General features: G+C 49.1%; 1 protein-coding gene across 1 annotated transcript in view; it reads right to left on the bottom strand.

Moving 5' to 3' along the window:
* The window catches only part of PDXK (pyridoxal kinase), a 59782-nt gene that overhangs the window by 14405 nt on the left and 19242 nt on the right, over positions 1-26135 (bottom strand). The window contains exons 2-7 of the mRNA XM_003419034.3: positions 25778-25832; positions 8520-8624; positions 7497-7580; positions 6311-6357; positions 3369-3454; positions 2205-2250 (exon numbers count right to left, since the gene is read on the bottom strand). Coding sequence (XP_003419082.1) covers positions 2205-2250; positions 3369-3454; positions 6311-6357; positions 7497-7580; positions 8520-8624; positions 25778-25832 — 423 coding nt within the window. The remainder of the gene's footprint in view (positions 1-2204; positions 2251-3368; positions 3455-6310; positions 6358-7496; positions 7581-8519; positions 8625-25777; positions 25833-26135) is intronic.

Below are 26135 nucleotides of genomic sequence, written 5' to 3'. Positions count from 1 at the left end.
CAATTGAAAAGGAGTTTCCTTGGACGTGTGGCCTGCATCCAATATAAGTGGACTTTCTGGCAAAGCTTGTTCGCTCTTGCTTGCTCTGTATCCTGCAGCTGGCTCTTGTTCACCTTACATCTAGTTCCTGGGCCTTGAGCTAGCAAGCTTACCTGCCAATCTTAGGATTCATCAGCCTCTGCAGCTTGTAAGCCAGCCTCCTGCTGATCTTACCTGCTGATCTTGGGGTTCGTCAGTCACCCCAGCTAGTGGCCTGCCATCTTACCTGTCAATCTTGGGATTCATCGGCTTCTGTACCCTGTGAGCCAGAGGCCTGCTGTCTGACCTGCCAATCTTGGGTTCGTCAGTCCCTGCAGCTACGTGACTCAGGAGAAGACTCTAGCCTGACCTGCGGACTTGGGATTTTCCGGCCTCTACAACTGCATGAGCCATTTCCTTGATATAAATCTCTCTCTCTATGTATATATATATATACTCTTCATTGGCTTTGCTTTTCTAGAGAACCCAGCCTAAGATAGGCCCTAAGACACTCTTCTGACTTGGACCTGAAACCATTCCAGGAGACCACTTTCCAGCCAAACAATAGACAAGCTCATAAAATAAATAATACCTGAGGGAAACATTTTCCTTAGAACAATCAATTATAAGAGATCGAAAGGGCAATATCTGCCAAAAAGCAAAGATGAGAAGGTAGGAAGAGGTAGAAAATCAGAATGAAAGGAAATGGGGAACCCAGAGTGGAAACAGGGAGAGTGCTGACACACTGTGGGGAATGAAGCCAAGGCCATGTAACACTTTATGTACAAACTATTGAACGGGAATCGAATTTGCTCTGTAAACTTCTGCCAACTGCACAATAAAATAAATAAATGAAATATACCACTTTGTCACACACACACAAAAACAACGTAATGGTTGAGGATACAGATTTGTCCAAGATCCAGGGAGAGATAACAAGTGATTACTCCTCGTTTCTCGGCAGTGCCCATCCCTCCTCTCCTCAGTCCTACCTGAATACTCAGGTTCTCAGTGTCCCATTCTGTAAGATGATCTACGTTTACTCTCCTTCACCTGGAAAAATCAACAATTTTCCAGGAGAATTGTGCCCCAGGGATTCACTGAAGCTCCTTTCTACTTCTCTCAAGTCTTAAACCAAGATCTCAGGTATATATAGACCCCTCGTGGGTTCACTCTGATCCAATATGTACGTAAGCTCCTCTTATGTCTTGCTCATCTGGAAAGCTCTAATAGTAACTTTGTTTTCTACTCACTCAGCTAGCTAAAAAGGAATACAAAGCTTCTAAGGAAAAATTCCAATTCCACAAAGCAACACTTCTTATCTTACCATAATCTGTTGGCTAAAGGAAGGAAATTATCTGAGGGAAGATGACAAATTACTCAAATTATCCAAGATTCATTGGCCTCCGCAGCCTGTGAGCCAGAGGCTTGCTGTCTGACCTGCCAGTCTTGGGTTTGCCAGCCCCTGCAGCTACATGAGTCAGGAGAAGCTCCAGCCTGACCCAAGGACTTGGAACTTTCCAGCCTCTACAACTTTGTGAGCCCTTTCCTTGATATAAATCTCTCTCTCTCTCTAAATTTATATACTTCACTGGTTTTGCTTTTCTAGAGAACCCAGCCTAAAACAGTAAGCACAAGTAAGCGCATGCTTACCTTAAAGATGTGGTGAAACCTTGCCTATTGGATAATCCCCCCCGGCCATGACCCATGTGTGGGCTGGAGCAACAAGGGGCCCACAGCCTGGGCACCTGCACCATCCTCCGCTGCCCACAGAGCCAGGCCTTCTCCTGTAGACACTCAGGTTACAGGTGCTGGGCACACCTGTCACTGCAGACATTGGGGTGATGCTGCCCTGCCGGCCACTGGAATATGACAGTGCACACTTTGTGACTGCACTGGGGGCCTAGCCAGCTGAATCATGCGTGGGACTCACCCAGTGGGGGCACACGGCAAGTGTTCAATAATGCTGGTCATGTCATTATGAGCAAGCAGGCAGTCTGTTAGCCAAGATCCTGACAAGTGCTGAGCTGCAGGTGACCAGCCCCACTCCCCCACCAGATTTCCCACGGTAACCTGGAGGCTGGTGCGCCCCGCAGGTGGTGGCTGTCCCCCCATGTACGTGGCAGGCCTTGCCCCACACAAGCCCTCTTCCTAAGTGTGTGTGATCTTCAGCAGGTCTGCCTTACCGCCAGTGCTTCTTCTTGGGTGTGGATCTTTCTGCCGCTCAGCAACCTGTAAAACAGGCAAGGGGGACAAGTGTGGGACACATAAGACGTCTCCTCCAAGCCCTGCCACAAGAGGCTGAGACTCGAGAGCTTGTTTCTGCAACAGAGTTCCAGAGCTACAGCAGCACAGTACCCCTCCACCGCCCCGAAGGAGCTAACTCGGCCTCTGCTGGCCACCGTGACAAATTCCACACCAGCCTTGTCTGAGCTCAGCTGAGAACGTTCAGCCATTTTGCACATGTCCGCAAATGACCGCAACATCAAATAGGCAAATCAAGAATGCAGAATCCAGGAATAATAAAGACAGGCTGTCCTGTGTCTCAGTTATCTAGAGCTGCTATAACAGAAATACCAGAAGTGGGTGGCTTTAACAAACAGAAATTTGTTTTCTCAAAGTTTAGGAGGCTAGAAGTCTGAATTCAGGGTGCCAGCTCTAGGGGAATGCTTTCTCTCTCTTTCGGCTCTGGGGGAAGGTCCTTGTCTCTTCAGCTTCTGCTTCCTGGTTCCGTGGAGATCTCCATGTGTCTTGGCATCTATCTTACCCCATCTCTTCTCTGCTGGCTTGTTTAATCTCTTTTATATCTCAAAAGAGATCAATTCAAGATACAGCCTACACTAATCCTGTTCATTAGCATAACAAAGATGGCCCATTCCCAAATGGGATTACAGGTTGTAAAACCAAACCAAAATCAGATGCTGTGCAGTTGATTCTGACTCAGAACGACCCTATAGGACAGAGTAGAACTGCCCCATAGGGTTTCCAAGGAGCGGCTGCTGGATTCAAACTGCTGACCTTTTGGTTCTCAGCCAAGCTCTTAAGCATTATGTCACCAGAGCTGCACCACAAGCACAGGGGTTAGAATTCACAACACGTATTTTGGGGGACATAATTCCACCCATAACAATGTACTTCTGGTATAGACTAAAAGCAAGGGTTGGGCCACTGAGCTCCATCCTGCCGTGGAAACTCAGGAGATGAGCCAGACTTCTGCTCAACACACTGAGGCAGAGCCACCCCAGGGACACCTCAGTGGGCTGGACCCCTGTCCCCAGAAGACATGGAGTAACTCTCTGTAGCTCACTCTGGGGGAGGTCCAAGAGCTTCAGTAGTTTCAAAGTACTTACTCAGCCTCAAACTGGTTGGGAGTTATAATGTCGGCAACTGGCACAACCTTTTCTTTGTAAACTGGAAGGAGATCCTCAGGAACATACTGAAGAGGAAAGAAGGAGTGCACACTCACTCACACGCAGATGGGGAGGAGGCTAAATGGGGGGCGTTGTCAGAGAAGCTCTGGTACCAGGAATGGGGTTCCCGTGGTCAGACCCTGGGAGTCCTCCACGTGGGGCTGTGAGCCCAGAAGGCTGTCAGGGGCTCTGAATAAAGGGCTCGGGGAAGATGCGGGAACACAAGAGGGGCCTTGCTGTGCACGTTCACAGACAGGGAGGGTCTGTGATGAAGGATGGCAGGAGCCAAAGAAAGTCACAGGGTCCCAGTGCAAGAGCTCACAGGCCTGGGGGCCAGAGCAAAGGAGGGAGGGAGATGAGAAATGGTATCTAGAGGATGATGGAAAGAGCCAGTCCGCACGGCAAATTATTGAAGATAATGAAGCATCATTTCCACCCGTAATCCTGGTGTTGGGGTGGCTGGGGGGTACATGAGGAGCTTATGGGGTGCTGGCTCATGCTGATGTGGGTAAAACCAGTTGCCTTTGAGTCGATCCCAAATCATGGCAGCCTTGTGTGTATCATGAGAAGAACTGTGCTCTATAGGGTTTTCAATGGCTGATTTTTCAGAATTGTCAGGCCTTTCTTCCGAGGTGCCTCTGGGTGCACTCAAACCTCCAAGCTTTCAGTGAGCAGCAGAGTACATTAACTGTCTGCACCACTCGGGGACTCCCTGAGCTGGGTACCAGAAGCCTAAATCATGCTCTTCTCTGTATGTACGTAAGTTATGGTTAATAAAAGTTAACACACCCTCGGTCTACTAAGTGTTTGTCATTAAGTTGTCTGACAAACGATTCTACAGGACAGTTTTCTCTAGTTATCAGATACATTTAAAAAGAAGCCAGACCCTGAAACGTACACACAAAAAAGGTTGAAATGGCAAATGTTTTGTTATATATATTTTTATCACAATTAAAAAAAAAGGACCCAGAAGCCAAAACCAAACGTAAGGATCTGAAAAGGGTTATTTAGCTTTATGGAATGTTCTGCCAGTTACAAGTTGAAAAGTTCGAGTTAACACGTGCTGGTTTTGAATCTTTTTCCATTGCTTTGTTCCCTTGGGTTTGACCTTTGTGCAAGGTGCTCCCAGCATATGAGGCAGCCCCGAGGGAGCACTGGACCATCAGGCACCAGACATGGGCTTGGGAGGCATTAGGGGGATGGGTCAGGTGCAGTCAGGGTGGAACCCAGCCCCTGGCCTGTCATACTGCTTGTCTGAGCCAGATGCACTGAGTCATGTCTATGCTGGACTTGGCTCACAATAGAACATAAAGAAAATCAAAATCAAGAGAACATGTCCCAGGGTCCCAGTAAACTGGACAGTGTCCTCAACTCTTTAGGATCCAAACATAAGAGTGTCTGCTGGGCGGCCTGCAGCAGGCAGCAAAGAGAGAAAGGGAGGGAAGTGCAGAAAGGGTGCTGGCACACGGAACCTTCTAGAAAACAGGCCCAGGAGAAAGGGTGTGAGCTAACTAGCCTGACTCGCTGAATGAAACGCCCTCTGACACCATAACTCCCACCACTGCCTGAGTGGGGCAGGGACACGGCTGCTGGGGCCAGCTAAGAGCATGGGCTCGGGTGTGCCCTGGTGGCAGTGAGGACAGCTGACCACCAGCGCCCTGTTCCCAGTAGATCTGTAGCACGTAACCGTGGCAAATCTGAACAGCAACGACAAAGGCGGCGTATACAGAAATCATGTGCCCACTAAACTCCTGAGTGGAAACTCTGATGGAATCATCTTCAGTCCCTCCCATCTCTAAAATCTGAGACTTCCGTGACGGCCACAGGATGATTTTTACTCATGGCTTCCACATTACCCACTTCATAACCCAGTATTGTAAGTCGCAGGTATAAACTGAGGCCTGCTGCCTGATTCTGTATGGCCGCGGAGAAGAATGGTTTTCGCGTTTTTAAATAGCTTAGGAAAAAGAAATCAAAAGAAGAAAACTAGACAAAATTCCAGTTTCAGGGTCCACAAATGCTTGAGTTTTACTGAACACAGCTGTGCCCTTTCCTGTATGCGTTGTTCATGGCTACGTTGTCGCTGCAACACAAATAATATATAACAGGGATGTCTGGTCGGCAAAGCCTAAATGATTTACCCTCTGCCCTTTCTAGAAAACACTTGCCGCCTCTGCTCTAAATCCTGCTCCTTCCTACAAGGACGATGTCCCTACCCGAACAGCAGCAACTCAACAGGTGAGGCTTTTAGAGAGGCTCCTGAGTTCCAGGGAGGGAGGTTGGCAGTGGTTCAGGGAGTCCCTGGGTGATGCAGTTAAAGCACTTCGCTACCAGCCAAAAGGTTGGTGGTTCGAGTTTACCCAGAGGTACCCAGAAGAAAGGCCTGGTTGCTCTACTTCTGAAAGGTCACAGCCAGTGAGACCCCGTGGAGCACAGTTCCACTCGGCACACACGCGGCTGACATGTGTCTAAGTCAACTCAAGAGGAACTGTCTGGGTTGGCGGTGATTCCCTGGTAGAATTCTTGCCTTCCATTCAGGAAACCCAGGTTCCATTCCCAGCCAATGCTCCTCAAGCACAGCCCCCTCTCGCCTGTCAGCGGAGGCTTGCGCGTTGCTACGGTGCTGAACAAGTTTCAGCAGAGCTTCCAGACTAAGACGGGTTAGGAAGAAAGGCCTGGCGACCTACTTCTGAAAAACAGCCAGTGAAAATGCTATGAATCGCGGCGGTCTGAGCCACTGTGCATGCGGCCACCACACGTCAAGGGCTGAGTCGGGGCTGAGACCCGGGCTGAGTCCAGGGCAGCTCACAACAGCCACCTGGGTTTCAGATGAACAGAAACAGCTGCACTCACCACACTTAAGCACACATGGACTCACTCACCATGGCGCCTTCGCCATTCCACTTGTCCCCCATCACCGGGTCACACACTGCAGAGACACAAAGGCACTTTATTAGCAAAGCAGCAGTGACAAGTAACAGACCCCTGACATGCTTCTTTAATTCCATGTACATATCAACGCACAACTCAAAGCCTGGGGAGAAATGCCGCCTGCTATTCTCATCCTTTATCCTGTTATGTGGCAGGATAAAGTGCTTTGGCTAACTGTTATTGAATTTATTATCAATTGCGCATCTCTCCTGAGTGTGACTCAAGAACATGACCACATGTTCCCCAGGCAGGCACAGCCTGCCCCCTGCCTGGCCCCCAGCCTGCCCACCCTCACAAGCCCGCTCCTGGCAGCGGTCACAGCATAGACAGGCAGACTGCCCTTTTTAGACACGCATTAGGCTGGCGAGGTCTAAGAACGAGTCCTGTGTCCCCAGGAGAGAAGCCTCAATCATGGAATTGGGGCTGGCACTGCAACGCCTTCTCCGAGGTGATAAAAGCAGATTCGATGCTACCAGAGCCTCTGAGGGAAGGGCACAAACACAGCAGACCCAGGACGTGGCCCCGTCCTGACAGCCAGGACAGAGTGCGTGGTGGGGAGCACACCCGGGTGCTCGTATTACCACCTGGACTTGGGTGGGGGGTCACACAAACTGCTAAGGGACCCTTGAGAGCCAGATTACACAGGCCTGATCCCAGGGGAACAGACTATTGGGCACCGAGCTGTCTTTTACGCAGCGAGTCCTGTCACTGTGGGATGCCTGGGAACCACCGCTGCTGGCCAGTGGCTACAGGTCAGATGGGCCTGGCATGGGCCTCGGGTCTGCACTGGCTGGCCGTGTGTTCTTCTAGGGTGTCACCCCCACCCCACTCTCTTTAGGGTCAGTGGTGGTTACACACTTCACAGCTTCAGGGCCTTGACGCACTGACATTGATTACTGACATCACATCAGGTCCTCCAACACGGATCTAAGCCTCTTCCCCTTCCAGGGTTTTGAAGGCCCATGTTCTTGGGGCCCAGCAGACACAGAGCTTGTGGCTGGGGGAGACGGAACATGCAGGTAGCCCTGAGGGAGGAGGCTGGGCCACCCATCCCAGGGCTCCGGCTCTCCCACAGCAGCACGCAAGTGGTCACTATGCCTGGCAGTAGAATCCAGGGTTGGGCGGGGCAGCACCTACCGTACACGAGGCTGGTGTTCTGCTGCTTCAGCTCCTGCACTATGTCCACCACCATGGCCAGGAAGGACGCATCCCGGGTGTAACCTGCGGGGGGAGTCCCAGTTACACTCAACCACGGGAGGCCCTTCCCTGAAGGAGGTTCACGCCAGCCAACCGCGGCAGAAGAGGGCAAAGTGGCCATCAGAACCATGCCACCCAGGGGTGCTGGGGCCAGTCTCAGATCTTCCGGCAAAGACCACGTCCCCATCTGTAGTCTGGGAGGGGAACGGGACATGTCCCAAAAGGAGTGTAACATTTCAACTGAAAGGAAAAAGCTGTGGGTGGTAGAAGTACGAGTGATTTTTTTCCTTCTTCCGTACTTTCCATTTTCAATAATAAGCATGTGTCACATTCAACTAGATATAAAAATACAAATCAGTATTACTTTTACCACGTGTCTAGTTGAGGAGTCCCTGAGTATCACAAACGGCTAAGCATTCAGCTGCTAACTGAAAGGTTGGAGGTTCAAGTCCACCCAGAGGTGCCTCGGAAGAAAGGCCCAGAGATCTACTTCCAAAAAATCAGCCATCGAAAACCCCACGGAGCCCAGCTCTGCTCTGACACACACGGGGTCACCGCGAGTCAGAATTCACTCAAGACGGCAACCGGTTTTGGTATGTAGTTTACAAATGAAACCAAGGCAATAGGTGGTAGCGGGTTGCCTACCTGTATGCTTTCACACCCACCCTTCCCACCCTGGGCAGCCTCCCAGACCCCACCTGTCCCCTCTGACAGGTAGTGGAACAGTAGTATGGTCCCAGGTGAGGCAGTGACTTGGCATAGCCCAGGGTGGTCCTCAGACCCCTAAGGCTACCAAGGTGTGATGGTTCCTTGGGCGCCACTGAGTTTTGGGGGTACACTCCAGTCCCTCCCTGAAGGGCATGTGAAGTGGGGTTGGAGGGTACCCTGGGCCCTTCCCCCATCCCACCCTGGCTGTAGCTGGGCCCACAGGCACCCCGTGCCACACTCCCTCTGGGCCCTTACCTGTGAGCACGTAGTCATACTTATTCACATTGTTCAGCTTGAGGCCTTCGTACAGCTCGTGTAGCTCATCTGAGTTCAGCACTTGGCCCTTCCAGTGGGTGTAGCCTGGGGGGAGAATGGGCACTCAGGGCTCTGACCCAGGTACGCGGGTGAAGTGCAGTGCACGCTAAAGCTGTGCAACTTCCTGGACAGCAGGCATGTGTCAGCCATGAACAGCTACCGCCCCGTGGGGCTGCTGTAGGCCTGAATGAAGTCACCGGGACACAGTGCCAGCACAAGCTGTCTGTCTGCCTCTCTGTGCCCGCCCACCTCAAACCCCTCCACCTTGTGAACGCACATGTGGTGCGTGGCTTTCTGGGCTCATTACTACTGCTGGCATTAGCGCTCTCCAACGTGTCCATGGCCAGGTCCTTCTGAAATTACTCAAATGCAGCAAGGACGGCACTGACGGAATGATATCACATTTACAGGGGGTGGGGTAAGGACACACTTGGGGATGGCCGTCTCTAGTGAGTACATCTTGGGGATCCTCTCCACACGTCACAGTCCGGCCACATTGGTCAGTCACTTACACCTGGGTGGTGGGACGACAGGGCTTGTCACCTCCCTGGCACACTGCCTGCACCTACAAGGTTGCCCTGTTACAAGGAAAGCAAGCCTTCCACGAATCCCGACAGAGACCAACGTGGATCAGAATCAGCCTGACCCAGGAGTGCACCCTATCCTGGGCCCCAGCAGGCACCCAACCAGCAGATGCCCTGCACCCTATCCTGGGTCCCCTCCCAGACACCCAACCAGCAGATGCCCTGCGGTGAGATATGGGCCCTGGGTGTGCGGGGTGCCCCACTTGGCACCACTCAGGAGGGGCAGGCCAGATCACAACAGACAGCCTACAACATAGACACCCCATGTTTTACCCGTGAAAAACCAGTCCCAGCATCCCTGATGCCACGAAGAGTCCTTCCAACACAGATGCCTCTGAGCCTTGATACACAGACCTCTGGATGGTGACTGTGATGGACTGAATTGTGTCCCCCAAAAGTTACATAAAGTCCTAAGCCCTGAACCTGTGAATGTGATCCTGTTTGGAAATAGGGATTTTATTCTGTTAATAGAGTCATACTGAAGTAGGGTGGGTCCTAAACCTAATCCCTTCTGAGTGATGTGTTACAAAAACAGCAGAATAGATACAGAGAAACGCATGCAGTGGGAAGACAGATGCCATGTGAGGATTCCATAAGAAGTCCAGAAATGCCCAGACAGTGCACTTTGGGAACTTTAGGATTACCTTTAGATATTCATAGTAATGACGCTAGTAAATACTGGAAAGGTAATGTTACATTTGTTACACACTGTAAAACGAGAGTCAGGAGAAAGCCCACTGGCCCAACACTCAGGATAGGGTTACCCATACCCATTGCTGTCGAGTCGATTCCAACTCATAGCAACCTTACTGGACACAGTAGAACTGCCCCATAGAGTTTCCAAGGAGCACCTGGTGGGCTCAAACTGCTGACTTTCGCTAGAAGCCGTAGCACTTAAACACTAAACCACCAGGGTTTCCAGGGTGGGGCTGGTAGCTTTAATTCCTACTTATGGTATAGTTGAATTGGAGAAATCTTTAAGAAATTTGTCAATGACTATGGGTCAAATAGCAGACGAGGTTGCTAATGGGATGGAAAGACGACAACGATCTCTGACCTCATTAAGCCAAGGTGACATGAGATAATAGAATAGCCTTAGATTTTTTGCTGGTCCAAGAAAGTGTAGTCTGTGCTGTAGCAAATACCTCTTGCTGCATTTGGATACATAACACAGGAGAAGTAGAACAGGATATACATAGAATTAGATGGCAAGCTCCTTGGTTACACATTATAACACCCTCACAAACACCAGATTTATTTTGCTGGTTACTATTAGGAATAAGTACATTGGTTAGATCACCATTGCAAGGAATAGTAATATTCTTAGTCTGCATCCTGATAGTATATCTCCTATTGTATTGCACACTTAAACAGCAAAAGAAGGCCTCGGGCTGAAATGTTGATATACATCGATTCTGCTCATTTTGGCAAAGCGACTGATGAGAACATCACTGTTACTTAAGATCCTGGTGAAGAACCAGATGGTACCTGATGGAAAACCAGCTCCAAGCAAAGTTTAAAGAGCCTGCCATGGCCACCATCTAGGAGCCTGACTAAGTCCAGGCATTAATCATCAATGTGTTATCTCCAATCTCGATCAAAAGGAGGGAATGATTTAGAAAATAATATTGGAGCGATTACTCCCTGTTCTTGAGCATAAAGAATGTGACCTAGCTGGAGCTGGATTTACAAGGACACAAGGTATAAAGACAATCGCTAGGAAAATCTTGGAAAACATCTTTTAGGGAACCATTCACACAGACAAATCATAAAGAGAAGACCCACATACTTTCCACTCTTATTTATTTATTTTTAATTAGCATTTAGTGAACAGAAGATTTGTTGGACCAATGAAGACCCTCCTGACTGTCTTTACTGAAATCCGAAGCAATGATCATTAAGACAATAAACGTTGAATCATGGTGATTTGGCAGTTTTAAGCCAACCTGCGAAAAAGTGAAGCTTTAAATGATTTTACACATTTGTAATGTTAATATATACTGATGAATCTGTTATGTTTTTCGGACTAGGGCAGACACGGCTCTGGCAGCATGCTTGTCTGTTTTCTACCTTTGCCTCTTTGAATATATGCCAAATAAAGCCTTTAATTTTTGCTTTACTATAAAAAAAAGAAAAAAGAAATGCCCAGAGCTATAGAAGCTTAAAGAGACCAGAATCTTCCCCTAGAGCAGACAGAGTCTAGCCCTGCTGACGCCCTGAATTCAGATTCCTAGCCTCCAAAGTGTGAGACAATAAATTCCAGTTCTTTAAAGTCCCTCACCTGTGGTACTTCTGGTATGGCAGCCCCAGGAGATTCTGACACACCCCTCCCCATCTACAAGGATTTTCCCCTAGGGGCTACGTGCCTAGGGGAGACAGGGCCATGGCTCTTGTTAGGCATGGGTGCTTCCGCCAGGCTAAGGATTTTCCCCTAGGGGCTACGTGCCTAGGGGAGACAGGGCTATGGCTCTTGTTAGGCGTGGGTGCTTCCGCCAGGTTCGGCCTGTGCATGCTGGCTGAGGGCCAGCTTCCGTAGGGAAAGGATCCTGCTGGGGGAATGGTCTGCCTCTATGCCTCCCATCCAGGCTGCCTAAGTAAAGGCCTTGGGCCCAGAACATTCTCCACTGAGAAGGCTGGGAATTGGGTCGCTCTCTCTCTCAGTTCCTGCTCCTTATCAGAGAAGTCTTCCCCCTGTTCCAGGCACACAGGAACGCTCTCTGTCTCTTGTCACGCAAGGTATCATATGGTACCTGGCCAACCCTACTTCTGTATCTGTTCCTGGCGGGGAGGGAATGGGGTCTCTCAACTATGGAAGGAGATGGATGAATTGAGAACATCTGCTCTGCAGCGGCCACATGTGGGGTGACCCTGCTGGCCATGGACGACCGGTACCCCCTAGTGAAGCTGATCTCATTCTGCCTCTTCTCTATGTGAGTAAACGTTTGCCACTCACTGGTACAGCGTGTGTGTGGTCTTTTGCTGGTGACTGCGAGCCCTGGGTGTCGACAGTCTGGTGCAGCAGAGCAGGGTTGCTAGAAAAGACATGATGGCGTGGTGGGAAGCAAGGGCTGGTCAGTTGACTCTTCCTGGGATGATGAAGCTGACAATGCTGGCCTCCCTCTGGGCAGACAGTGACAAATGGTACTTAGATAATCGTCCCACTATATCTCGAGAGTCACAGACAATGTCATCTACTCTCACGGTGATTGTCATCTCAGGGGTCACTGATTGTGGCTCAGGGGATTCTGGAGCCACCGCTCAGGGTGCGCCTCCCAATTCAGGCTGATAGCACGGCCCAAATGAGACTGGTTTTTACTCAGCACAGAACGAACGGTGGTATTGCTGAAAGTGAAAGTGTTGAAATGAGGACTTATGATACTATTTTGTCTCAGATGGCACTGGAGGCCTTCATGCACCAGGGCCCTCCTCAATGTCAACACCCCTGTCTTTGTTGTTACCTCCTGGCATGACCGTGGGATTGAGGGCTAGGGGAACAATCCCCTAGCCATTGCTCAAAGCCCTCCAACAACGGGACTGGAGATAGTTGGAGGGGCTAAGCAGGTCCCTTGCATTGAGAACAGCCTGTGACACCCAGTACAAAGTAAGAGTTAAAACAGCAGGAAAAAAAAAAAGAGTAAAAGGCCGTTTAAGATGACTTGTGTTGAGTGGCCTTGAAGAGACCTCAGAAGCCCTCTCAGGAATTCACTGATAACTGTTCCTATGTTACAACCAAGTAGCAATGCAGTCACAGAGCCAACAGCGAGGAGAAATAGGAGAACAAAAATGGGAGAAACCACCTCCCTGTTACCGGGCAACTGGGCTGAACCCATGCTTGCTCTTGGTGTGGTGGGGGCGTGGCTCCACGAATGACTCAGGGCTCTGCCAACTTTGCCCAGACCTTTATGCTTTCAGAAATAATTAGGACTGAGGATTAAGCCTAGGTCCCTCTGTCACCAGAGAGGACCAAAGGCCTTGTGTTACAATTAAAGTTCGAGGAAATGAAAAGAATTGTACGTCTTGGGTTTTTAGATACCCGTGCATAGGTGACTGATCTCTGTAACGCCTGGAACCAAGATGAGCAAAACTTCTGGGTCTGAGGTCACCACATTGAGGCCCTTGCCCAAGGCTGACTACGGGTAAGTCCCTTCAGGGCCCCTACAAGCCTCTGTTGTATGTACTGATGATGTTGATATATTAATATACACTTCGGTAAGCTTTGGCCTCCAAGCCCTGAAGCCAATTGCTGCAGTTAGGGCCGCTTTAGTGGCGCACACGGGAACCGGGACGTGGACTACAGCTGATAGCCTGGCCATTTGATCTGGCCACTGACAACTTGACATATAAAGCAAACCCCTACGGGGATGAGACATCTGGATAAAAATCAGTTCTGCTCCTGATGAGCTTTTGTTACCTGCGTGGATGGTCACCAGAAAGGCCCCTATGCTGAGAGAAAAAAAAACACTCACCAACAGAACATTCTAGAGAACTAACAGCAGTGGCTGAAGCGTCTTCTGCTCCACCACAAAGAGATGTGCAACAAACTACCTCCTGATTTTAAGAGAGGACAGTCCATGGAGATTCACACACCGTCCCAGGCTGGGCCTACAGGCATGGGCCGCCACTGTCACCAGCAAACGCCAGGCAGCATAGAAAAGCGGAGCTGCCTACTAGACCCTGGCCAAGGCTAAAACCTGCCCAGGAACAGACTCCTGAGCCAAAAGGCCAGGACATTCTTAGCAGGTGAATGATATGGGGCCTCTCATCCTATACAGAGACTTCCACTGGATCTTGAATGAACTCTTTATGCCCTGTATCACCCCCAAGCCATGGGGGCAATTGAGCACCTCAATGGACAGGCTTAAACAGCTGATGGGGGGGACAAGACCACCCCAGCCTGAACTATCCATCTCAGGCAAGCAGTCTGAGCTCTCAGTTCAGCAGTTCCTTGCAAGGGCATTTCTCATTTGCGCCGTATATTTGCTCAAACTGTCTATCCTATAAAACGTCTGTCCCGTTTGTACACAACTGCTCCTGACAAGAGACCTGGTGTAATAGGATATAATTGAAACGCGTTTTGATTATGAAATGGGACACACAGCTAACAGGGAAATACACCTGAATCTTGACACCCAAGGAGGCGCGGGGGAGGGAAGAACATTAATGATCTTTGTTCTTTCAGAAAGTTCTGAAAGCTTTCCTCTTCCTCCTAGAGAAAAACCCCCAGGGTGCCTTTCCACACAGCCATGACGACCACTGAACTCATGAAACAACGGATAATGCCTGTGCACTGGTATCTAAAAACCCAAGACTTAAAATTCTTTTCATTTCCTCATTGAACTTTCATTGTGACATAAGGCCTTTGGTCCTTCCTGGTGACAGAGGGACGTAGGCTTAATTCTTGGTCCTAATTATTTCTGAAAGTATAAAGGTCTGGGCAAATCCCAGAACATGGTCAGCTACACTTAGGAGACTGATACTCTGATGTCATGGACGAACACAACTATATGGAACTGCCTGCTTCAGGTAAAAAAAAAAAAAAAAAAAAAAACCCACTGCCATCGAGTCGATTCCGATTCAGGTAGTCCCCCAGAAATAAGGACTAAACTGAATCATTTAGGCTAGCAAAAGGCCTCAAGCTAGAGAGAGCCACACTGTAAACTTTGTTAACTGACCAATTGAGTACTGTAATGTTGTAAACTTTGTTCTCAAAAAACTACATATGTCCCCTCTACTTGTATGGATGTCTTACTCTATGATAATCTACATGGAGTATGACATTGCCATGCATGTTTGGCCATACTGAACTTGGAGGGGGTGGAGGAGGACCAGGTAGTTGCCTGATCGGAAATTCCAAGCTCAGTACGTCCAACTGTCATGGATTGAGTCATGTTCCCCCCAAAATTTGAGTATCAACTTGGTTAGGCCATGATTCCCAGTACTGTGTGGGTGTCCTGCATTTTGTTATTGTAATTTTATGTTGAGAGGATTAGGGTGGGATTGTAACACCACCCTCACTCAGGTCACTTCCCTGATCCAAAGTAAAGGAGCTGCCCTAGGGGTGTGGCCTGCACCATCTTTTATCTCTCAAAAGATAAAAGGAAAAGGAAGCAAGCAGAGAGTTGGAGACCTCATACCACCAAGAAAGCAGCACCAGGAGCAGAGTGCGTCCTTTGGACCCGGGGTCCCTGTGCCTGAGAAGCTCTTCTACCAGGATAAGGAAGACTGAAGACAAGGGCCTTCCTCCGGAGCCGACCGAGAGAGAAAGCCTTCCCCTGGAGCCGATGCCCTGAATTTGGACTTGTAACCTACTAGACCGTGAGAGAATAAACTTCTCTTTGTTAAAGCCATCCACTTGTGGTATTTCTGCTATAGCAGCAGTAGATGACTGAGACACCAACTGTTTTTTTTTTTTCCACTGGAACACACTTCCTGGGGGTGGTTTGTGGTTCCAACGAGAGGTGATGCTACCTTCAAGCACCTCTCTCCTGTGGGACCCCATGGAGCTGGGGGTGGGGGGAAGGGAAAGTACAATAAGAACATTGAGGCACTCAAATGTTCAGTACAGGTGGATGACATCGTAAGCTACGGTAAATGTGTTCAGGGTGTGACTTCTCTTCCGTGAGAAACTCAGGGTCAAAAGCCTTGGGTCCCCACAGAGGTCACTGCCTCAATATGAGGACAGAACACTTGGGCAACCCTCACCTCAAGTCCCAAGGGAGATAGGAGAGAGGTTATTGTTAATGCTATCTCTCTCCTCAGATCATCTCACAGTGATGGACAGGGCTCTCACCCGTGGGCCCTCATGATATAGGCTTTTGCCAGAGCCACCAATCAGACCAACTGCTGACTCTGATAACATATGAACCGAGATGACGAGTCATCTCCGCACACTGTTCCAGTGGATCTGTCAACAAGGTGGACACCACATCGACCGACTGAATGTGTAACCTGATATACTGAGGAGATCATGTGGCCAGTAAATACTGTTGACTCTACTACTCATAGAAAACATCTTTTTGAAGTATGAAAATTGCTATGGGGAGCGCTCCAGCTTTAGAAGGAAATTTCTCTCTCTGTGTTAAAAACACAAACGGCACGGGGCTGCATGGTTTGACTCTGAGAAGAGTACTTTCGAGACTGAGTTCGATGTTACTCTGGTGTAGTGCAGTGAAATACTTAATACGGCCCTTCTATGAACTTCTGGCCGGCAAACTTCGCCTTGCTGCCCAGCTCCTCTTCAATTCTTGGGAAGCAGAAGGTTGAAGAGAAAGGGGAAAGAAGAAAAGTCAAATCTCAATAATGCAGGAAGTTTTCCCACCCATCGATCTGGTCGCAAGGCTAAGCCCCACTCCTCCTTCCAGGAAGCTGAGAACCCAGAACTTCCCCAGTTAGTTTTTTTTTTTTTTTTTTTTTTTTAGCCATAGTCCTGTGACTCCTAACAAATCACTGGGTGGGGTATGCAAAGGAGGTGGTTGTGGCCCACCGAGGTAATAGGATAGCTTGCTAATGCAAATAAGGTGAATGGAACCCTATGAGTGTGTGACCATACAAATTAGGTGTATGGAACCGTAGCGAGGGGATTGTTCAGTTTTGCCATTCCACTAGGCTTAAAAGACAGCCAATGCCAGAGCAGAGGGGGGACCCAAGGACAGATGGGAGCACACTGTGTCTTTTGGGCCCAGGATCCCTGCACTGAGACCCTCCTAGACCCAGGAGTCAGAGAAAGAGAGCCATAACACCTGAGATGGCAAGAAGCCAGTGGCAGAGAAAAGACAGCAACAGAGGCAGCAGAACCAGGAGACCAGCAGGAGATGGCCTGGTGGGCTTCCTGGCCCACGGAGTGAAAAAGTTGAGGGCCACTGGGCAGGAGGCTTGCTGGCAGAGTGAGGGGTGCCTCTGGGCACTTGATGTAGCTAGGCTTGCTGAACCACGGAGAAAGAGCTGAGTACCTGCGGGCAGGAGGCCTCTTGAGGAGCGGGGTGCTTTGCGACACTTGTAGGTGGAGCTAAAGAGCTCCGTAACACTTGCTAAAGCAGGGCAGAGGGCAAGAGGCCTAAGGCCAGGGAGGCCTAGGGCCTGACATAGGTGTGCTTGCAGGCACCGCTGATAAGAGGCTGCCCTGGTAGAACTATATACCGAGTCCTTCCTTATCCTGAATTGTAACCTGTTACCTCCCTAATAAACTTCATAACTGTGCGTATGGCCTGTGAGTTCTGCGCAACGAATTATGGAACCCAGCAGAGTAGACTGTGCGTGGTAGGGCTGGTTGGAGGGTGGAGGCATGGCTGGCCTCTGCGTCACAGGAATTAGCCTTGGGTTCACCACGCCGATAATGATTTTCTGTCCCTTTTTGTGAAGTTAGACAAGGAGGTCAGATGCCTCGGCACTGCCATTTTTACCTCTGGACACAAGCAACTTGCAGAATATGACCAGGTGGTCCGGTGTACATCGAATGATTACATCAAGTTTGAATTAACGTGTGACAATGGCGATATCTTGTTTAACGTGCTGTTTTAACATAAATAAATCAGGACGTGTTAACAAATAATAGCAATGACATACACAATATTGGACAAATTCAGTTGGCTTGGATTAAGCCACCACTAGGATGGATGGTTGGGATCTCTCCTCTAAGCAGGCCTGATAAACCTACTGGGGACAGTCCTACTAACCAAACCCATCGCCACTGAGTCAATTCCGACTCATGGAGGCCCTGTAAGACAGAGTAGAACTGCCCCATAGGGTTTCCAAGGAGCGGCTGGTGGATTCGAACTGTTGACCTTTTGGTTAGCAGCCAAGCTTTTAACTGCTGTGCCACCAGGCCCCCAGTCCTTCTAGTAACCCGCATTAAATGCTGCTTCAAATGGCGCACAAACGTCACATCCATCAGGGTTGTGCACTGAACCACGGACACGCAGCTCAGCATCCATGATGGGCGATGGGCATACCAGGACTTCGTACTGCTCTGCTTCTTTTTCTGGCAGCCTGTTAGCAGGTGGATTGTTGGGAGAATGCCTCTATACCTTCTATCTGGGCTGCCTAAGTAGAGGCATTGGGCCCAGAACATTCTCTGATATGGAGGCTGGGATTTGGGTCGCCTTCTCTCTCCCAGTTCCTTCTCCTTACCAGGGAAGCCTTCCCCCTGTCCTGGGCACCCAGGAACTCTGTCTCTTGCTCATGTGTGCGCACCATACCACACCTGGCCAACCCCACTTCTATATCTGTTTCCGGCGGGGAGGGAACGATGTCTCTCAACTATCGCACAAGATGGGTGAATACAAGACATCTGCCCTGCACCGGCCATATGCAGGATGAGCCTGCAGGCCATGGAAGGCCGGTGCCCAGTAATGAAGCTGATCTTGCAGTTTCTTCTCTAAATGAGTAAAGCATTTCCTATGCACCAACAGATACCTTTTACTGGCCATTGTGGGTTCTGCCATGACAGACCCATTGGTCCCGCCAGGAGCCCTCATGAAGCAGTGTGGCTGGAACAAGTGCCCAACTACAGCAGTAGTCTCAGTGATTCTTAGGCCTGGTGTGCCCTCCAGGGCGGTGGGCAGGCGGGGTGCCCCCATGTGTTCTGCAGCAGGACTCCCACATACATGGTGCCCAAGAAGCTGACTCACCCTGGGTTAGCTGGCTGAGTGAAAGCCGGGAATCCTGTCCCCTCTGGTCCTGCCTGTCTCTGATAGTGGCCCAGCAGGTTTTAGCTTCAGGAAAATCTGGGGCTGCCACAAAGACTGCAGGTGGGCTGGAGTGTGGAAGGAATGCTCCTTTCTGTTCCTTGGATTTCTAACATTCTTCCAACAGGGTGGGGCTTAACTCAACCATAGGTGCAGGAAAGAAGGTGAGAGGCCAGCACCTTTTCAGGGCAGAACACTACCTCCCTTTCCTAATTACACAAGGGGGGCTTGGGCTCCACACCATATAGCACCCCCCTGTCCAGCCATACCTTCCCCATGATTCATGTGGGCCCAGGGCCCATGAGTACCTTCGAGAGCAGAAAGGGGATCAGCTCAGAGGGTCTGTCCAACTCTTCCACTTAGAGATGGAAACAGAGTCCAGAGAGGCCGAGAGAGTCACCCTGATGGAACAGTTGCTTTCCACCCCCCGCTCACTGGGAAGTCCTGGTCTAGCTGGCCCCCTCACTACCTGCCCATTGCTTTGTCCCAGTCCCCAGCCTGTGTCGGCTCTCTCCAGCCCTGTGAGGCCCTGTGTCCACCCCACCACCCTCCTCAGGGGCTGTCACCTACCCACCCATCACTTGACCTGTCTGCCCAACCACCAGCCCAGGCTGGTGTGTGTTCCTTCTGGAACCCCCAGGGCCAGAAAGCTTGGGTCACCGTAAGCTCGAGGAGTAACTGAAGAACACTGGCCGGGGCAGGGGCAGAGGCCCCTTCAAAGCTGGTGCTGCCCTGCAGGAGAGGCCATGGGGAGCAGGTCCAAGGTGGAAAAAGTACAAAGGGGGGCAGCCTTGCCCACCTGAGGGGGGCTTTAAGAGCGGGCTGTGGGAGGTGTGCAGAACAGCTGGCATGGCAACCCTGACAGCTGCCCTTAGAAAAGTCTGTGTGCACAGCTGGTCCTGGGCGAGAGCTTGCAAACTTGCATTTGGGGAGGGTTCCCACCATGCATTGATAAGCAGGGCCCACATTGCCTGAACTCTACAATGCAGTTTTTCTTAGGCTGGACCCTGGTTTCCTTCCGGGAATCGTGCTAAATGCCATGCAGAGGATACCTCTATGGCCAAAAACCCCACTAAAAACCCTGGGAACCAGGTTTCTAATAAGCTTCCCTTCATACTTGTTGTCACAGCTCATTGCGCGGGAATTAAGCATGTCCTGTGTTTTTTTTTTTTTTTGGTGTGTAGGGGACCCTGGAGCTTGTGCTTGCTGTCCCCCAGACTTCTCCCCATGTACCTTTTCCCTCTGCTGATTTTGATCTGTGTGCTTCTTCTGTAATAAATCAGAGCCGTATGGCTCTATGGTGCGTCCTGGGAGTCTTCCTGGCGAATCCCTGAATCTGGAGGTGGCTTTGGTGACCCTGACACAGTGGGAGTCCTGTCTCAGGAGCACCAAGGATACCCACCCCAGTCCCCTTATAATGTTCCCCCAGCCTCTCTCAGCTCCCAAAGCCTCCCTACCCCAATCCCCACCTACCTTTCCCGATTAATCTAGACCTTTCCTACCCCGTGGTGTGTTCCCAAGACCGGTAACATCAGCATCAACTGGGGCTTTCCCAAAATGCAGAATCTGTCAGGTCGATTCTGACTCACAGCAACCCTGTAAGACAGAGAACTTCCCCCATAGGGTTTCCTAGGCTGTAATCTTTACAACTGCAGGTTGCCTGGTCTTTTCTCTCGCAGAGCTGCGGATGGGTTCAAACTGCCAACTTTTTGGTTAGCAGCCCAGCACTAAACCACTGTGCCACCATGGCTCCTTGTGCAGAGTTTAGGCCCTCAGAAATCTGAATTTTAACACTTTACACACACACATTGGAGGAACACTGATCTAAAACATGGTTTGGCAAATTTATAGCCTGTGCATCAAATCTGGCCCGCCACCTGTTTTTGTACAGCCTGGTAGCTAAGAATAGTTTTTACGTTTTTAAATAGCTGGGAGGGAAAGAAAAATGATAAGAGTGATACTCTGTGACGTAAGAATCATATGAATCTAAATCTCAGTGTCTACAAGCAAAGTTTACATTTTATTGTAACATGTTTCCCCACATTCTGTCTGAGGTTGCTTTTGGGCTAAGATTGTCTGAAGGTTGCAAAAAGTTGCAAAGCCTACGATATTTCCTACCTGGCCTTGTCTGGGCAAAGTGTGCCAACCCTGTTCTAGAACATCTGCTCACCCAGGAAGCCAGACTCTGGCTTCAGACTTCAACGTGTTTTCTGGTCAACATGTGACAAGGTCCTCAATATCATTAGCCATTAAAAAAAAAAAAAAAGAAGAAGAAGATGCAAATCAAAACCAGAATGTGATACCATCTCACACCCACTAGGATGGTTAGTGAGGAAGGCTGGAAACCCCTTTCTCTCTTGGACCCGCAAGATGGCTGGCCCACCAACAACTAAAAAGGTTCAAGGGTAGCCTGGAGGACAGCCAGTTCCAACTCACCCAAGGACACTGACCTGCAGCCCCGGGGGCCCCTGTTGGCCTGGAATCCGAGGGCAAAGGGCAGCAAAGTCTGAGCCAGGTGTGCTTATGTTAACTAATACTGATTATAGCACAACACAACATTCAGAAATAAATCTGATTATATCACTTAATGACCAAACCAGTTTGGCTCATGTGTATTTAAAAAAAAGGAGTAGGGTAGTCCAGACGACCATGAGAACACTAGGATTCAGGGAAGCTCAGTGGATCAACAAGCTTTTGGGGAATGCCTCCGCGTCTCGGTGCGCCACGCTCACAGCAAAGCCAAAGCAGGGAAGGGCTTTCAATAAGTATAGCGTTTCCTGCTGAATCAGGCAAGTCATTCTTCCTTCTCAACTTATAATCCCCCCACCCCAGAAAACCTACACCCCTAAGTACTGCAGAACACCCTCCCTGTGGGTGAGTCCAGACACGGTGTCCTCCCGTAGACCCACTGATGCTTGACCAGGCTGTTTCCTGAACGTGCCATGCTCTCAAGGTGAGTCCAGGTTCCAAGAAATTCAGAAGAGGCAACGTGGGCTGTTTCAGAGAACTGAGCGGCTTTGTTCTCCTGCCACCACAGAGTGGAAGAGTGGGCCCGTGTCCTATCAGCTTGAGGGCACGGGGTTGACATGTGGGCGGGAAGCAGGCTAGGGGGCACCAGGGCATCCAGGGACGTTGCCCCAGACAACCTGGGGGTTTTCTGAGGACAGGGACTAACCCACACCCTATGACTCAGTAATTCCCCTCCAAGGTTTCTCTGCCCAAGAAAGACTTAGAATCCAAGTGCGCAGATTCTCTGCAGCACTGAGTCCCCCCCGCCCCATTTAAGCTTTTCATGATTTTATTAGATAGCAAGAACTCCATGACCATTTCTGATAGGCCATTTGAGAATGACTTTTGCAACATCCATTTTTTTTTTAGGTCGATCATTTATTATGAATCTTTAAGTTACGAAATGAAGTCAATTTTTGTGGTTGAGAAGAAAGTTCAGGGAAATAAAATCAGAAGTAAAAGCCATTGTAATTATTTTCCACTTGGAGGAAAAAAAAATCCATTTTGCTGTACTAGGAGAGAAATTCTTGGCACCCACTACACGAATTGTTACACGAGTCATTCTCAACTCCTTTTTTTAAACAAAAACTTATTGCGCTTTAGGTGAAAGTTTACAGCTCAAGTTAGTTTCTCATTAAAAAATTTATACACATATAAATTTTGTGACACTGGTTGCAATCCCCGCAATGTGACAGCATTCTCTCTCCTCCCACCTCAGGTTCACTGTGTCCATTCGTCCATTTTTCCTGCCCCTTCTTGCCCTCTCGTCTTGCTCTGGGGCAGGATTTGCCCATTTGGTCTCATATATTTGATTGAAGCACGTTCCTCACATGTGTTATTTTATAGGCTTGTCTAAATCTTTGTTTAAAAAGTGGGCTTCAGCAGGGATGGGGGTTTGGGGACCATGGTTTCAGGGGACATCTAGGTCAACTGCATAATCAAATCTATTAAGAAACCATTCTGCATCCCACTTTGGAGAGTGGCATCTGGGTCCTTAAACGCTAGCAAGCGGCCATCTAAGACACATCAATTGGTCTCAACCCGCCTGCAGTGAAGAAGAATGAAGGACACCAAAGACACAAAGTATTTATGGGCCCAAGAGACAGAAAGGGCCACGTAAATCAAAGGCTACATCAGCCTGAGACCAGAAGAACTAGATGGTGCCCAGCTACAACTGAAGAATGCCCTGACAGGGAAGACAACAGAAAATCCCTGAAGAAGCAGGAGAGCAGTGGGATACAGACCTCAAATTCTCATAAAGAGACCAGACTTAATGGTCTGACTGACACTAGAAGGACCCCAGAGGTCATGGTTCCCAGACCTTCTGTTAGCCCAAGACAGGAACCATTCCCAAAGCTAACTCTTCAGACAGGAATTGGACTATAGGATAGAAAATGATACTGGTGAAGAGTGAGCTTCTTGGATCAAGTAGACACATGAGACTATGTGGGCAGCTCCTCTCTGGAGGGGAGATGAGAGGGCAGAGGGGGTCAGAAGCTGGCTGAATGGACATGAAAAGAGAGGGTGAAGGAGTATGCTGTCTCATTATAGGGAGAGCAATTAGGAGTATATAGCAAGGTGTATATAAGTTTTTGTATGAGAGATTGACTTGATTTGTAAACTTTCACTTAAAGCACAATAAAAATTAAAAAAAAAAAAGTGGGCTTCAGGAATGGTTTCATTTCTGAATTAGCAGAAGTGTCTGGGGACTATAGTCTCTGGAGTTCCTCCAGTCTCTGTCAGACCACTAAGTCTGGTCTTTTTTTGTGAATTTGAATTTTGTTCTACATTTTCCCCCTACTCTGTCTGGGACCCTCTAATGTGATCCCTGTCAGAGTGGTTGGTGGTAGTAGCCAGGCACCATCTGGTTCTTCTGGGCTCAGGCTGCTGGAGGCTGCGGTTCATGTGGCCCATTAATCCTTTGGACTAGTATTTGCCTCATGCCTTTGGTTTTCTTCATTCTCCTTTGCTCCAGACAGGATGGAACCAATACATGAATCTTAGATGGCTGCTTGCAAGCTTTTAAGACCCCAAGCATCACTCACCAAAGTAGCATGCAGAACATTTTTTATGTACTATGCCAATTGACCTAGATGTCCCCTGAGACTATGGTGCCCAGCCCTCAGCCCTAGCAATTTGGTCCCTCAAGGTGTCTAGATGTGTCTAGGAAACTTTATGACTTTGCCTTGGTCAAACTGTGCTGATTTCCCATATACTGAGTGCTGTCTTTCCCTTCACTGAAGTTGACACTTGCCTACTACCTGGTTAGTGATTCTGCCTTCCCACCTTGTAACCATCAAAGAATTTTTTTTCTGTGTGTAAACCTTTTCTTGAGTTTTTATAATAGTGGTCTCCTATAATATTTGTCCTTTTGTGATTGACTTATTTCACTAAGCACAATGTCCTCCAGATTCATCCATGTTGTGAGATGTTTCTCGGATTCATCGTTCTTTATCATTGCGTAGTACTCCACTGTACGCACCATAAATTGTTCCATTCATTTTTTAAAAACATTTTTTACATGTATAATTTTGTGACATTAATTACACTCACCATGTTGTGCTATGATCACCATTACCCCTTTACAAATTTTTCTATCACCCTAAACAGAAACTCAGTGCCCCTTAAGCAATAACTCCTCATTTCCTTCCCCGCCCCCCACCCCCAGTCCCTAGTAACCACGAATACACTTTTGTCTCTATGGATTTGTCCATTCTAGACATTACATGTAAGTGGGATCATACAATATTTGGCCTTTTGTGTTTGGCTTATTTCACTCACTACAATGTTTTCAAGGTTCATCTACGCCACAGTATGTATCAAGACGCCATTTCTCTTTATGACTGAATAATATTCCATTTTATGGATGTACCACATTTTGTTTATTCATCTGTTGGGTTGTTTCCACCTTTTGGCTATTGTGAATAGAGCTGCAGTGAACATTGGTGTACAAGTATCTGTTTGAGTCCCTGCTTTCAAGACTTTCGGGAATATGCCTAGGAGTGGAATTGCTGGGTCATATGATAATTCTATGCTTAACTTTTTTAGGCACTTGTTTCTAATGGAGAACATCAGAAGCCACCTACAGGTCCTCCCACCTCACATGGTGGACTACAGGGTAACAGTGAACACTCCATGGGTTTGCTCTGAGCCAGGTGCCAGTCCAAACACTTTACTCGATGCATCTACTTACTTCTCACCACCCTAGAGGAGGTGCTGTGATGACCAACCTCATTTTACAGAGCAGAAAACTGAGTCATCGAGAGGTCACATCACCTGCTCCAGGTTACAATAGCTATAACGAGCTGGGATTCAAATGCAAGCAGTCTGCACTTGAAGATAAGTGTTGTGGACTGAATTGTGTCCCCAAAAAAGAGAGGTTGGAGTCCTAACTTTCCTACCTGTGAATGTGACCTTGTTTGGGGAAATAGAGTCTTTGAAGATGTCATCAATTAACAAAAGATCATTCTGGAATAGAGTGGGTTCTAATCCAATGAGAGTGGTGTCTTTAGAAGAGAAAGGGAGAGACATAAAGACAGGGTGACAGAGGAAGGAAGCCACGTGAAGATGGAGGCAGAGATTGGACTGATGTGTCTACAAGCCAAGCAACGCCAAGGGTTGCCAGCAACCACCAGAAGGGACGAGGAAGGATCCTCCCTTAGTGCCTTCAGAGGGCGCACGGCCCTGCTGACACCTTGGTTTTGGACTTCTACCTCCAGAACCTTGAGGGAATACTTGTTGTTTGAAGCCCCCCGGTTTGTGGTACTTTGTTACAGCAGCCTGCAGACGCTCATAAAATGAGGCCCCTGCAAGGCCTCCATTTCCTGCCCCTAGAACAATGAGGTCGGATCCCGATCCCTGACGGTCTACTCCTCATGCCCACCCTTACTGGTCTGGATTACTCCTCTGGTCAAGGCATTACCTGTGTGGTTTGAAAACTGCACAGAGTTAATGGTGTCGATTTCAAATCCCAGCACCTGCAAGACAGACAGAAACGGAACCAGGTGTAAGAGAGCTGTGGACTGTACTGTACTTAACCCATACAGGCCCTGGGGCTGGCTTGAGCTGCAACTGGGGAGGCACAGAGGGAGGCCAGGCACCCTCCAGGCAGTTGCGGGGCAAAGGTCACGATGTGGTATCAGGAGCTTCTCCCGAGCCAGACTCAACAGTGCAGTTCCAGGGCTGCCATGCCTGATTAAGGGCCTTGCTCTCTTCTTTGTTCAAAAAAGCTGCTGGGGAGCAACCAGCAGGCAAGGCGGGGTTGCAGAGCCTAGGGTAGC

This window comes from Loxodonta africana, chromosome 2 (genome assembly GCF_030014295.1).
Source record: "Loxodonta africana isolate mLoxAfr1 chromosome 2, mLoxAfr1.hap2, whole genome shotgun sequence".
In the NCBI taxonomy this organism is placed as follows: Eukaryota; Metazoa; Chordata; class Mammalia; order Proboscidea; family Elephantidae; genus Loxodonta; species Loxodonta africana.
The sequence above is the reverse complement of the archived record's forward strand: the minus strand, read 5'-3'. Positions and strand labels throughout refer to the sequence as shown.